The sequence below is a fragment of the Coturnix japonica genome, chromosome 19 (genome assembly GCF_054131305.1).
Source record: "Coturnix japonica strain WE chromosome 19, WE-NBRP24, whole genome shotgun sequence".
In the NCBI taxonomy this organism is placed as follows: Eukaryota; Metazoa; Chordata; class Aves; order Galliformes; family Phasianidae; genus Coturnix; species Coturnix japonica.
In genome coordinates this window covers 197,998-212,150 of record NC_140681.1, presented here as the reverse complement: position 1 = coordinate 212,150, position 14,153 = coordinate 197,998, and the positions used below count along the sequence as shown (strand labels likewise).

At 51.9% G+C, this 14,153-nt stretch overlaps 4 protein-coding genes across 4 annotated transcripts; all 4 read left to right on the top strand.

Moving 5' to 3' along the window:
- Window positions 1-1,870: 1,870 nt before the first annotated feature.
- LOC146757710 (fibrous sheath-interacting protein 2-like) lies at window positions 1,871-3,426 on the top strand. Its single transcript, XM_085520581.1, has 4 exons — window positions 1,871-1,924; window positions 2,376-2,501; window positions 3,038-3,199; window positions 3,307-3,426. The coding sequence occupies exons 1-4, from the start codon at window positions 1,871-1,873 to the stop codon at window positions 3,418-3,420; spliced, it is 456 nt and encodes a 151-aa protein (XP_085376707.1). The 3' UTR covers window positions 3,421-3,426.
- A 385-nt stretch (window positions 3,427-3,811) lies between these two features.
- On the top strand, window positions 3,812-5,113 carry LOC146757709 (uncharacterized). Its single transcript, XM_085520608.1, has one exon. It carries the CDS (start codon window positions 3,812-3,814, stop codon window positions 5,111-5,113), a length of 1,302 nt encoding a protein of 433 aa, XP_085376734.1.
- A 4,336-nt stretch (window positions 5,114-9,449) lies between these two features.
- On the top strand, window positions 9,450-10,999 carry LOC146757708 (fibrous sheath-interacting protein 2-like). The gene is made up of 4 exons (XM_085520580.1): window positions 9,450-9,503; window positions 9,955-10,080; window positions 10,617-10,778; window positions 10,886-10,999. The coding sequence occupies exons 1-4, from the start codon at window positions 9,450-9,452 to the stop codon at window positions 10,997-10,999; spliced, it is 456 nt and encodes a 151-aa protein (XP_085376706.1).
- Window positions 10,982-12,886, top strand: LOC146757707 (uncharacterized). The gene has a single exon (XM_085520607.1). It carries the CDS (start codon window positions 11,391-11,393, stop codon window positions 12,495-12,497), a length of 1,107 nt encoding a protein of 368 aa, XP_085376733.1. The 5' UTR covers window positions 10,982-11,390; the 3' UTR covers window positions 12,498-12,886.
- The last annotated feature ends 1,267 nt before the right edge of the window (window positions 12,887-14,153 follow it).

Below are 14,153 nucleotides of genomic sequence, written 5' to 3'. Positions count from 1 at the left end.
AAGTTCTTGAGCACATTCCTGCGGAACATCCTATGCTGAAGTTTCATCCTATTACCCCTAGTCCTGTCCCACGCATTACTGAAAAGAGACCAGCCTCGCCACTATGGCACCCACACCTCAGGTATTTATAAACCTGGATCAAATCCCCACTCAGCCTTCTTTTCTCAAGGCTAAACAGACCCAGTTCGCTTAGTCTCTCATCATAGGGGAAATGCTCCAGGCCCTTCACCATCTTTGTGGCCCTCCGCTGGACTCTTTCCAAGAGATCCCTGTCTTTTTTGTACTGGGGAGCCCAGAACTGGACACAGGATTCCAGAGGAGGCCTCACCGGGGCAGAGCAGAGCGGGAGGATCACCTCCCTCGACCTGCTGGCCACGCTCTTTTTAATACACCCCAGGATGCCATTGGCCTTTTTGGCTACAAGGGCACACTGCTGGCTCATGGTCAATCTGTCGTCCACCAGGACGCCCAGGTCCCACTCAGCAGAGCTCCTGTCCAGCAGCTCTTCCCCCAGCCTGTACCGGTGCATGCAATTATTTCTCCCTAGGTGCAAGACTCTACACTTGCTTTTGTTAAACCTCATCCGGTTTCTTACTGCCCAGCTCTCCACCCTGTCCAGGTCCCTCTGAATGGCAGCACAGCCTTCAGGCGTGTAAGCCAGTCCTCCCAACTTTGTGTCATCACAAACTTGCTGAGGGTGGTCACTATCCCCTCATCAAGGTCGCTGATGAAGATGTTGAACAAGACCGGACCCAGCACAGACCCCTGGGGGACGCCGCTAGTTACAGGCCTCCAGCCAGATTCCGCACCACCAACGACAACCCTCTGCACTCGGCCAGTCAGCCAATTCTCGACCCACTTCACCTTCCGCTCATCTATCCCATACTTCCTCAGCTTTGTTATAACAACGTCATGGGGGACAGTATCAAAAGCCTTACAGAAATCAAGGTAGACTACATCTACCGCTCTCCCCCCGTCCACCCAGCTAGTGACATCTTCATAAAAGGCCACCGGGTTGGTCGAGAACAACCTCCCCTTGGTGAACCCATGCTGAGTACTCCTGATAACCTCCTTTTCTCCCAGTTGTCTGGAGATGGCATCCAGCACAAGCTGTTCCATCACCTTCCCTGGGACAGAGATGAGGCTGATTGGCCTATAATTACCCGGGTCTTCCTTCTTGCCCTTTTTGAAGACAGGAGTGACACTGGCCGTCCTCCAGACTTCAGGCACCTCCCCAGTTCTCCAAGACCTCTGATAGATTACAGAGAGCGGCTCAGCAACGACCTCCAGAAGCTCTCTCAGCACCTGTGGATGCACCCCATCAGGTCCCAAGGATTTATGGACCTTAATATTTCCTAGGCACTCACGGACCACCTCTTCCCTGACTAAAGGGAAATCTCCCATTCCCCACACTCTCTCATTAACCTCCAGGGCCTGGGATTCCCGAGGGAGAGCCCTTTCACTAAAGACAGAAGCAAAAAGGCGTTCACTATTTCCACCTTCTCAGCATCCCTCCTCTCCCTGGAAGCACTCGAGGCCAGGCTGGATGCGTTGTGAGCAACCTGGTCTACAGCGAGGTGTCCCTGTCTATAGCAGGTTGGAACGGGGTGATCTTAAGGGTCCCTTCCAACACAAACCATTCTAAGATTCTAGGACAGAAAAACAGGCCAGCTCTCCCACATTGTTTCAGTGTCATTTACTTATAAAACAAGCTCTGGGACAACCCGAGAAGGTATTTGTTCCACGTGCAGCATCACCTGTGATAGAAACCAAGGAAGCCTACAGCAGGCCTCAGGACTCAGCAAGCCTTTTTGGCTCAAAGCAGGGCCAGCTGGAGCAGCTTACCACGAGTGCACCCAGAAGGGCCTCCATGCAGCTGCAGGCTTGCCGCGTGTCATTGCACGTCATTGTGATGCAACAGTGGGTGAGCGTGACATAAAGCTGCAGGCTGGAACTCCGGCTGGGGTGGCCTCAGTTCGCTGCTGCTGGAGCGAGAGGTGGTAGCGGAAGGTTGCAGCTCTCAGAGAGTTCCTACCAGGAGCCATGGAGCGCTGTGGCAGTGCTGGATTCCGAAATCCAGATGAATTTCTGAGCAGAGCGGGGAAGAGCGGAAAGGTGAGCGCTGCTACATCAAGAGAGGGCTGAGTGCAGCAGCCTGGGGGATGCAGGGCTGCTCTGGGGCTGTAGATGCTCTCCAGAGGCTGAGGGACACTTCTCCTCATGCTGGTGCTGGAGAAGGCTTGCAGGGAATCGCACCTCTCTGCACATCCCAGCATCGGGTACAGAAGTGGGGAGGGAGCTGCCAAAGGGAGCGGAGGTGGGCTGGAGAGGGGAATGGAGTGTCTGAGTGTCCAAGCATGTCTTTGTCTTTCTAGCTCCGACCCGGAGGACAGGAAGTTGGAGCAGGATGTAGCTGGCTGCTGGACCTTCCACTCGGGGTTAAAATCCCTGTGCAGCCCGGCACCAAGCTCCTCTTCGCCAGGAGAAAGCTGGGGGAAAAGGTGAGAGGAGGAGGGAAGCGTCAAAAAGGGCTCTTGTTTCCTGGGGTTGCCGCCATGCCAAGGAGGCCTTGTGGCCACCGGCTCTACTGTGGGACCTATGGCCCTTTGCCCCAACTGCATACGGGAATGAGGGGACGCTTCTGGCTCCACAGCAGGGAGACCACCAAGGGCTGGTCAATAGCAGTGCCCACCAGTCAGGAGAGGGTCTGAAAACTGGGATTTTCACACCGGATGAGCTTATCAGCAGCAGTTCCCTCACCTTATCTGGCACCAGGCAAGCAGGCAGCTGCTGGCCATGTGTTGGGATGCTGGGGCCAGGCACTCATCTGGCACAGCTAGAAATGTGGAGACCAGGCCGTTCCTGGAGGAGGGCGCAACCCTCTGCTCTCCCTCTTGGAGGACTTAGGAAAACCCAGACATGACTGTTTGGGAAAGAGGCAAGAGGCCAGCCTGTGGGTGTGAGCAGCTTGGAAGTGTCTCTGTCTCTTTGCTGCTCTCTCCTTCCCCATTCACACTCTACAACACATCTCTTCCAGCTCCACCAGCCTTCTCCTCAGTTTGACCTGAGAGATCCGTACAGTCGCAATCTGTGCACAGAGTACAACAGCCTGCATGACCCGCATCTGCGGGAGTTCCACAACCGCAAAAACAACCTGCGGAACCTGAAGAAACGGGGCTTGGTCACCGAGGATGGCGACGTAAGTTTGGCTGTTGGGCTGACCAACACGGGTCTCGTCAGGAGGGCTTTCCAGTCTGCCAGGCAGGGGCCTGACACTACAGCCATCTGTCATTGTCTCTTCTGTAGGTTGTCTGCACTCTGAAGGAGTTCAACGAGTACAGGCAGTACCTGACCAGGCTGAAGCTGGAGAAAAAGCAAGCAAAGAGGCGAGAAGAGGTAGGCAAAGCCCAGTATTGGTAGGCACGTGTCAGCAGCATGGCACTGAGGGCACGGGCTTTACTTGATGGATCTGAGGGAGATGGGGAAAGCAGAAAAGGTGAGGGACGGGCTGGTGGTCTAGGCATTGAGGCAAGGAAAGGACAGCTCAGCTCAGAGCTGAGCTAGCACAGCGTGCTGGTGTGAAGGCAGCCTGGAAAGTCGCTTGCTTACAAACAGAGCACTGTGGCAGCCGTTCTCTTCTGCCCTCATTGCAAGGCTGAAGCAGTGTGCTCTCCCTCTTCTGCGTAAAGCAACAGTACTTAGGGTGGGAAGCACTCTCTAAGACAAGACCAAGCATAAACCCTCTGTTCCCTTCCAGGATGAGCTTCTTCGGGAGATTTCCAATTTGAAGAAATCGATCCACAGACTACAGATGGCCAGGGACGAGTTCCGGCCGGGTTCTGTGGATTACAATGCGGGTTCGAAAATCAGACCCACAAAGCTTCATAAACCAGCTGGCCCCTCTCCTTCATGCCATAATCTGTCTGGACAACGCAGAAGGAATGTGGCTTTGATGGAGCATGGCCTTCAAAGAGACTCATGGAGCACAGGGCGTGCAATGAAGCTGCCTGAGAAGTCACCCAAACCTGAGTTGGGCAGGGAAGGCTCCAAACTCCCTAGAAGCATCCGTTCAGTTTCTGCCTCAACCAGTAACTCCAGAGTCCCCAGAAGCATCCAGACTGCTTCTGATTTAACAACAAAGTCCGGAGTCCCCAGAAGCATCCGTACTGCTTCTGCATCAACAACAAACTCTGGAGTCCCCAGAAGCATCCAGACTGCTTCTGCCTCACCAACAAAAAACTCCGGAGTCCCCAGAAGCACCCCTACTGCTTCGGTTTCAACAACAAAGTCCGGAGTACCCAGAAGCATCCCTACTGCTTCTGCCCCAACAACAAAGTCTGGAGTCCCCAGAAGCATCCAGACTGCTTCTGTTTCAACAACAAACTCCGGAGTCCCCAGAAGCATCCCTACTGCTTCTGCCTCACCAACAAAAAACTCCGGAGTCCCCAGAAGCATCCCTACTGCTTCTGCCCCAACAACTAACTCAAGAGTCCCCAGAAGCATCCCTACTGCTTCTGCCCCAACAACAAAGTCCGGAGTCCCCAGAAGCATCCATACTGCTTCTGTTTCAACAACAAAGTCCGGAGTCCCCAGAAGCATCCCTACTGCTTCTGCCCCAACAACAAAGTCCGGAGTCCCCAGAAGCATCCATACTGCTTCTGTTTCAACAACAAAGTCCGGAGTCCCCAGAAGCATCCCTACTGCTTCTGCCCCAACAACTAACTCCAAACTCCCCAGAAGCATCCATACTGCTTCTGCCCCAACAACTATCTCAAGAGTCCCCAGAAGCATCCAGACAGCTTCTGCCTCAGCAACAAAACCACAGCTCCCTGGACATTGCAAATTCAGAGAGATGTCTAAAAAACAAGCAGGGAGTCTTCCAAAGGAGACTGGGACTCGGCTGAGAGAAGTAAAGGGGAAGGGGAAGGCACCGGATCCTCCTGTCTGCTCATATAAGAGGGATTCCGATGAGGACACAGAAAATGAATCCAGGATCCCCCAAAAAGTAGAGTATTTAATTGTTGATGATCTAATACCAACTAATACCTTGCAGGCAATTCCATCCCTGGCTTGGGAAGCTATAGAGATTGAAGTGAAGACAACCTGGAAGTAGAATTCATTTAAATCCAACACATTGCACCTAAGCCAAGCGCTGCTGAGTTATCTGAGTAGCAGCATTTGTCAACAGTTTCTGGCCTGGTTCGGCCCAGTTCCACGCCTAGCGGGGTGGGGGGACCTGCAGATCCAGGACCCAGGGAAGGGAAAAGGGAAAAAAAGGGAAAACAAGTAGAGAGATGGGCCAAAAACCAAACCAGTGGCAACAAATTAGTTCTAATTGGTTTAATTAATTTTAATTTCTTTAATTCGTTTTAATTTGTTTAATTAATTGACCAAAGATGATACCAAATTGCAAGATAACACACTACAGTACAATGTATCATAATTACTATCACGATTAGAATTAAAACCAATAAAAAAAATAAAATTAGAAAGTGTGTCTGAAAACTGAAGTCCTTATTCTAAAGCCGAGGTCAGAGCTGGGATCAAAAAGGAAAGGGGAGGTCAAGTGATTTACGAATGGCTTTTATCTTTTGCTCTGAACAGAAAGGGTGACAGAGCAGCAAGCAATCCTCTGGGGGATGTAGTTGTTCTCTGCTGGGGGTACATGCAGTGTTACAGGCTTGGGACAGAATGGCTGGATGACTGTGAAGAGGAAAGGGACCTGGGGCTGTTGGTCGATGCTCGGCTCAACATGAGCCCACAGTGTGCCCAGGTGGCCAAGAAGGCCAACGGCATCCTGGCCTGTATAAGAAACAGTGTGGCCAGCAGGAGCAGAGAGGTGATCATCCCTCTGTACTCAGCTCTGGTGAAGCCGCATCTCAAGTACTGTGTTCAGTTTTGGGCTCCTCACTACAAGAAGGACACTGAGGATGAGGTCCTCTGTAAATAGACAGGAGGAGATTCACATTCAGAAAACTTGGTCCTCATAGGGGACTTCAACCACCCTGATATCTGTGGGAGGGACAACACAGCATCGCACCAGAAATCAAAGAGGTTTCTGGAATGTGCTGATGATAACTTCCTCTTCCAAGCAGTATGGGAACCTCAAAGATCAGGTTAGGAAAGCTAAAACTCAGGCAGAACTAAATCTAGCTGGGGACAGAAAGGGGAACAGGTATATCAGTGATTAAAAAGAAGGTAAGCGAGGATGTGGGCCCTCTCTGGAAGGCAACTAGAGGCCTGCTCATGAGGAATACAGAGAGAGCTGAGGTGCTCAATGACTTCTTTGCTTCAGGCCTCACTGGCAAGTGCTCTAGGCACAGAGCCCAAACTGCAGAAAGCAACAGTAAAACTTGGAGAAGGTGGATCTGTAAGTGCTGTAAGTGAAGATCAGGTTCTAGACCATCGAAAGAATCTGAAGCTGCACAAGTCCAAGGGATCCATCCGCAGCTTCTGAGGGAACTGGTGGATGAACTTGCCAAGCTGCTGTGCATCGTATTTGAAAGGTCATGGCAGTCTGGTGAAGTTCCCACTGATCAGAAAAGGGGAAACATAACCCCCCTATTCCAGAACGGGAAAAAAGAAGATCCAGGGAACTACAGGCCAGTCAGTCTCACCTCTGTGCTTGGTAAGATCGCGGGGTAGATCCAACTGAAGGCCCTACTGCACCACACGGAAAAATAAAGACAAGGTGGCTGGTGGTAATCAAAATGGTTTCACCATGGGCAAGTCAGACGTGACAAACTTGGTGGCCCATGTCAACTTCATGAAGTTCAACAAGGACAAGTGCCCTGAGTTGGGGAAATCTCAAGCACAGATAAAGGTTGGGTGGAGAATGGCTTGAGAGCAGCACCGAGGAGAAGGATTTGGGGGTCTCAGATGATTCAGCACGAGGTGGCAGTGTACGCTTGTAGCCTGAAAGGCCAAGTATATCCCAGGTTTCATCAAGAGAAGCGTGACCAGCGGGTCGAGGAGGTGATTCTGCCCCTCCGCGCTGCTCTTGTAAGACCCCACATGGAGTACTGTGTCCAGTTCTGGGGACCCCAACACAAGGACACTGAGCTGTTGGAGCAGGTCCAGATGAGGGAAATGGAGATGATCAGAGGGCTGGAGCACCTCCTCTAGAAGGACAGGCTGAGAGAGCTGGGGCTCTTCAGCCTGGAGAAGAGAAGGCTCCAGGGGGACCTTATAGCAACATCCCAGTATCTGAAGGGAGTCCATAGGAAAGCTGGGGAGGGACATTTTATAAATGCATGTAGTGACAGGATGAAGGAAAATGGTTTTAAACTGGAAGAGGGGAGATTTAGAATACATACCATGAAGAACTTTACTGTGAGGGTGGTGAAACACTGGAACAGGTTTCCCAGTGAGGCTGTGGATGCCTCACAGAATCACAGAATTGCAGGGGTTGGAAGGGACCTCTAGAGATCATCGAGTCCAACCCTCCTGCCAAAGCAGGCTCCCTACACCACGTCGCACAGCTCGGCGTCCAGTCGGATCTTGAATATCTCCGCAGAAGGAGACTCCACCACCTCCCTGGGCAGCCTGTTCCAGTGCTACGTCACCCTCACCGTAAAGAAGTTCTTGAGCACATTCCTGCGGAACATCCTATGCTGAAGTTTCATCCTATTACCCCTAGTCCTGTCCCACGCATTACTGAAAAGAGACCAGCCTCGCCACTATGGCACCCACACCTCAGGTATTTATAAACCTGGATCAAATCCCCACTCAGCCTTCTTTTCTCAAGGCTAAACAGACCCAGTTCGCTTAGTCTCTCATCATAGGGGAAATGCTCCAGGCCCTTCACCATCTTTGTGGCCCTCCGCTGGACTCTTTCCAAGAGATCCCTGTCTTTTTTGTACTGGGGAGCCCAGAACTGGACACAGGATTCCAGAGGAGGCCTCACCGGGGCAGAGCAGAGCGGGAGGATCACCTCCCTCGACCTGCTGGCCACGCTCTTTTTAATACACCCCAGGATGCCATTGGCCTTTTTGGCTACAAGGGCACACTGCTGGCTCATGGTCAATCTGTCGTCCACCAGGACGCCCAGGTCCCACTCAGCAGAGCTCCTGTCCAGCAGCTCTTCCCCCAGCCTGTACCGGTGCATGCAATTATTTCTCCCTAGGTGCAAGACTCTACACTTGCTTTTGTTAAACCTCATCCGGTTTCTTACTGCCCAGCTCTCCACCCTGTCCAGGTCCCTCTGAATGGCAGCACAGCCTTCAGGCGTGTAAGCCAGTCCTCCCAACTTTGTGTCATCACAAACTTGCTGAGGGTGGTCACTATCCCCTCATCAAGGTCGCTGATGAAGATGTTGAACAAGACCGGACCCAGCACAGACCCCTGGGGGACGCCGCTAGTTACAGGCCTCCAGCCAGATTCCGCACCACCAACGACAACCCTCTGCACTCGGCCAGTCAGCCAATTCTCGACCCACTTCACCTTCCGCTCATCTATCCCATACTTCCTCAGCTTTGTTATAACAACGTCATGGGGGACAGTATCAAAAGCCTTACAGAAATCAAGGTAGACTACATCTACCGCTCTCCCCCCGTCCACCCAGCTAGTGACATCTTCATAAAAGGCCACCGGGTTGGTCGAGAACAACCTCCCCTTGGTGAACCCATGCTGAGTACTCCTGATAACCTCCTTTTCTCCCAGTTGTCTGGAGATGGCATCCAGCACAAGCTGTTCCATCACCTTCCCTGGGACAGAGATGAGGCTGATTGGCCTATAATTACCCGGGTCTTCCTTCTTGCCCTTTTTGAAGACAGGAGTGACACTGGCCGTCCTCCAGACTTCAGGCACCTCCCCAGTTCTCCAAGACCTCTGATAGATTACAGAGAGCGGCTCAGCAACGACCTCCAAAAGCTCTCTCAGCACCTGTGGATGCACCCCATCAGGTCCCAAGGATTTATGGACCTTAATATTTCCTAGGCACTCACGGACCACCTCTTCCCTGACTAAAGGGAAATCTCCCATTCCCCACACTCTCTCATTAACCTCCAGGGCCTGGGATTCCCGAGGGAGAGCCCTTTCACTAAAGACAGAAGCAAAAAAGGCGTTCACTATTTCCACCTTCTCAGCATCCCTCCTCTCCCTGGAAGCACTCGAGGCCAGGCTGGATGTGTTGTGAGCAACCTGGTCTACAGCGAGGTGTCCCTGTCTATAGCAGGTTGGAACGGGGTGATCTTAAGGGTCCCTTCCAACACAAACCATTCTAAGATTCTAGGACAGAAAAACAGGCCAGCTCTCCCACATTGTTTCAGTGTCATTTACTTATAAAACAAGCTCTGGGACAACCCGAGAAGGTATTTGTTCCACGTGCAGCATCACCTGTGATAGAAACCAAGGAAGCCTACAGCAGGCCTCAGGACTCAGCAAGCCTTTTTGGCTCAAAGCAGGGCCAGCTGGAGCAGCTTACCACGAGTGCACCCAGAAGGGCCTCCATGCAGCTGCAGGCTTGCCGCGTGTCATTGCACGTCATTGTGATGCAACAGTGGGTGAGCGTGACATAAAGCTGCAGGCTGGAACTCCGGCTGGGGTGGCCTCAGTTCGCTGCTGCTGGAGCGAGAGGTGGTAGCGGAAGGTTGCAGCTCTCAGAGAGTTCCTACCAGGAGCCATGGAGCGCTGTGGCAGTGCTGGATTCCGAAATCCAGATGAATTTCTGAGCAGAGCGGGGAAGAGCGGAAAGGTGAGCGCTGCTACATCAAGAGAGGGCTGAGTGCAGCAGCCTGGGGTATGCAGGGCTGCTCTGGGGCTGTAGATGCTCTCCAGAGGCTGAGGGACACTTCTCCTCATGCTGGTGCTGGAGAAGGCTTGCAGGGAATCGCACCTCTCTGCACATCCCAGCATCGGGTACAGAAGTGGGGAGGGAGCTGCCAAAGGGAGCGGAGGTGGGCTGGAGAGGGGAATGGAGTGTCTGAGTGTCCAAGCATGTCTTTGTCTTTCTAGCTCCGACCCGGAGGACAGGAAGTTGGAGCAGGATGTAGCTGGCTGCTGGACCTTCCACTCGGGGTTAAAATCCCTGTGCAGCCCGGCACCAAGCTCCTCTTCGCCAGGAGAAAGCTGGGGGAAAAGGTGAGAGGAGGAGGGAAGCGTCAAAAAGGGCTCTTGTTTCCTGGGGTTGCCGCCATGCCAAGGAGGCCTTGTGGCCACCGGCTCTACTGTGGGACCTATGGCCCTTTGCCCCAACTGCATACGGGAATGAGGGGATGCTTCTGGCTCCACAGCAGGGAGACCACCAAGGGCTGGTCAATAGCAGTGCCCACCAGTCAGGAGAGGGTCTGAAAACTGGGATTTTCACACCGGATGAGCTTATCAGCAGCAGTTCCCTCACCTTATCTGGCACCAGGCAAGCAGGCAGCTGCTGGCCATGTGTTGGGATGCTGGGGCCAGGCACTCATCTGGCACAGCTAGAAATGTGGAGACCAGGCCGTTCCTGGAGGAGGGCGCAACCCTCTGCTCTCCCTCTTGGAGGACTTAGGAAAACCCAGACATGACTGTTTGGGAAAGAGGCAAGAGGCCAGCCTGTGGGTGTGAGCAGCTTGGAAGTGTCTCTGTCTCTTTGCTGCTCTCTCCTTCCCCATTCACACTCTACAACACATCTCTTCCAGCTCCACCAGCCTTCTCCTCAGTTTGACCTGAGAGATCCGTACAGTCGCAATCTGTGCACAGAGTACAACAGCCTGCATGACCCGCATCTGCGGGAGTTCCACAACCGCAAAAACAACCTGCGGAACCTGAAGAAACGGGGCTTGGTCACCGAGGATGGCGACGTAAGTTTGGCTGTTGGGCTGACCAACACGGGTCTCGTCAGGAGGGCTTTCCAGTCTGCCAGGCAGGGGCCTGACACTACAGCCATCTGTCATTGTCTCTTCTGTAGGTTGTCTGCACTCTGAAGGAGTTCAACGAGTACAGGCAGTACCTGACCAGGCTGAAGCTGGAGAAAAAGCAAGCAAAGAGGCGAGAAGAGGTAGGCAAAGCCCAGTATTGGTAGGCACGTGTCAGCAGCATGGCACTGAGGGCACGGGCTTTACTTGATGGATCTGAGGGAGATGGGGAAAGCAGAAAAGGTGAGGGACGGGCTGGTGGTCTAGGCATTGAGGCAAGGAAAGGACAGCTCAGCTCAGAGCTGAGCTAGCACAGCGTGCTGGTGTGAAGGCAGCCTGGAAAGTCGCTTGCTTACAAACAGAGCACTGTGGCAGCCATTCTCTTCTGCCCTCATTGCAAGGCTGAAGCAGTGTGCTCTCCCTCTTCTGCGTAAAGCAACAGTACTTAGGGTGGGAAGCACTCTCTAAGACAAGACCAAGCATAAACCCTCTGTTCCCTTCCAGGATGAGCTTCTTCGGGAGATTTCCAATTTGAAGAAATCGATCCACAGACTACAGATGGCCAGGGACGAGTTCCGGCCGGGTTCTGTGGATTACAATGCGGGTTCGAAAATCAGACCCACAAAGCTTCATAAACCAGCTGGCCCCTCTCCTTCATGCCATAATCTGTCTGGACAACGCAGAAGGAATGTGGCTTTGATGGAGCATGGCCTTCAAAGAGACTCATGGAGCACAGGGCGTGCAATGAAGCTGCCTGAGAAGTCACCCAAACCTGAGTTGGGCAGGGAAGGCTCCAAACTCCCTAGAAGCATCCGTTCAGTTTCTGCCTCAACCAGTAACTCCAGAGTCCCCAGAAGCATCCAGACTGCTTCTGATTTAACAACAAAGTCCGGAGTCCCCAGAAGCACCCCTACTGCTTCGGTTTCAACAACAAAGTCCGGAGTACCCAGAAGCATCCCTACTGCTTCTGCCCCAACAACAAAGTCTGGAGTCCCCAGAAGCATCCAGACTGCTTCTGTTTCAACAACAAAGTCCGGAGTCCCCAGAAGCATCCCTACTGCTTCTGCCTCACCAACAAAAAACTCCGGAGTCCCCAGAAGCATCCCTACTGCTTCTGCCCCAACAACTAACTCAAGAGTCCCCAGAAGCATCCCTACTGCTTCTGCCCCAACATCAAAGTCCGGAGTCCCCAGAAGCATCCATACTGCTTCTGTTTCAACAACAAAGTCCGGAGTCCCCAGAAGCATCCCTACTGCTTCTGCCCCAACAACTAACTCCAAACTCCCCAGAAGCATCCATACTGCTTCTGCCCCAACAACTATCTCAAGAGTCCCCAGAAGCATCCAGACAGCTTCTGCCTCAGCAACAAAACCACAGCTCCCTGGACATTGCAAATTCAGAGAGATGTCTAAAAAACAAGCAGGGAGTCTTCCAAAGGAGACTGGGACTCGGCTGAGAGAAGTAAAGGGGAAGGGGAAGGCACCGGATCCTCCTGTCTGCTCATATAAGAGGGATTCCGATGAGGACACAGAAAATGAATCCAGGATCCCCCAAAAAGTAGAGTATTTAATTGTTGATGATCTAATACCAACTAATACCTTGCAGGCAATTCCATCCCTGGCTTGGGAAGCTATAGAGATTGAAGTGAAGACAACCTGGAAGTAGAATTCATTTAAATCCAACACATTGCACCTAAGCCAAGCGCTGCTGAGTTATCTGAGTAGCAGCATTTGTCAACAGTTTCTGGCCTGGTTCGGCCCGGTTCCACGCCTAGCGGGGTGGGGGGACCTGCAGATCCAGGACCCAGGGAAGGGAAAAGGGAAAAAAAGGGAAAACAAGTAGAGAGATGGGCCAAAAACCAAACCAGTGGCAACAAATTAGTTCTAATTGGTTTAATTAATTTTAATTTCTTTAATTCGTTTTAATTTGTTTAATTAATTGACCAAAGATGATACCAAATTGCAAGATAACACACTACAGTACAATGTATCATAATTACTATCATGATTAGAATTAAAACCAATAAAAAAAATAAAATTAGAAAGTGTGTCTGAAAACTGAAGTCCTTATTCTAAAGCCGAGGTCAGAGCTGGGATCAAAAAGGAAAGGGGAGGTCAAGTGATTTACGAATGGCTTTTATCTTTTGCTCTGAACAGAAAGGGTGACAGAGCAGCAAGCAATCCTCTGGGGGATGTAGTTGTTCTCTGCTGGGGGTACATGCAGTGTTACAGGCTTGGGACAGAATGGCTGGATGACTGTGAAGAGGAAAGGGACCTGGGGCTGTTGGTCGATGCTCGGCTCAACATGAGCCCACAGTGTGCCCAGGTGGCCAAGAAGGCCAACGGCATCCTGGCCTGTATAAGAAACAGTGTGGCCAGCAGGAGCAGAGAGGTGATCATCCCTCTGTACTCAGCTCTGGTGAAGCCGCATCTCAAGTACTGTGTTCAGTTTTGGGCTCCTCACTACAAGAAGGACACTGAGGATGAGGTCCTCTGTAAATAGACAGGAGGAGATTCACATCCAGAAAACTTGGTCCTCATAGGGGACTTCAACCACCCTGATATCTGTGGGAGGGACAACACAGCATCGCACCAGAAATCAAAGAGGTTTCTGGAATGTGCTGATGATAACTTCCTCTTCCAAGCAGTATGGGAACCTCAAAGATCAGGTTAGGAAAGCTAAAACTCAGGCAGAACTAAATCTAGCTGGGGACAGAAAGGGGAACAGGTATATCAGTGATTAAAAAGAAGGTAAGCGAGGATGTGGGCCCTCTCTGGAAGGCAACTAGAGGCCTGCTCATGAGGAATACAGAGAGAGCTGAGGTGCTCAATGACTTCTTTGCTTCAGGCCTCACTGGCAAGTGCTCTAGGCACAGAGCCCAAACTGCAGAAAGCAACAGTAAAACTTGGAGAAGGTGGATCTGTAAGTGCTGTAAGTGAAGATCAGGTTCTAGACCATCGAAAGAATCTGAAGCTGCACAAGTCCAAGGGATCCATCCGCAGCTTCTGAGGGAACTGGTGGATGAACTTGCCAAGCTGCTGTGCATCGTATTTGAAAGGTCATGGCAGTCTGGTGAAGTTCCCACTGATCAGAAAAGGGGAAACATAACCCCCCTATTCCAGAACGGGAAAAAAGAAGATCCAGGGAACTACAGGCCAGTCAGTCTCACCTCTGTGCTTGGTAAGATCGCGGGGTAGATCCAACTGAAGGCCCTACTGCACCACACGGAAAAATAAAGACAAGGTGATTGGTGGTAATCAAAATGGTTTCACCATGGGCAAGTCAGACGTGACAAACTTGGTGGCCCATGTCAACTTCATG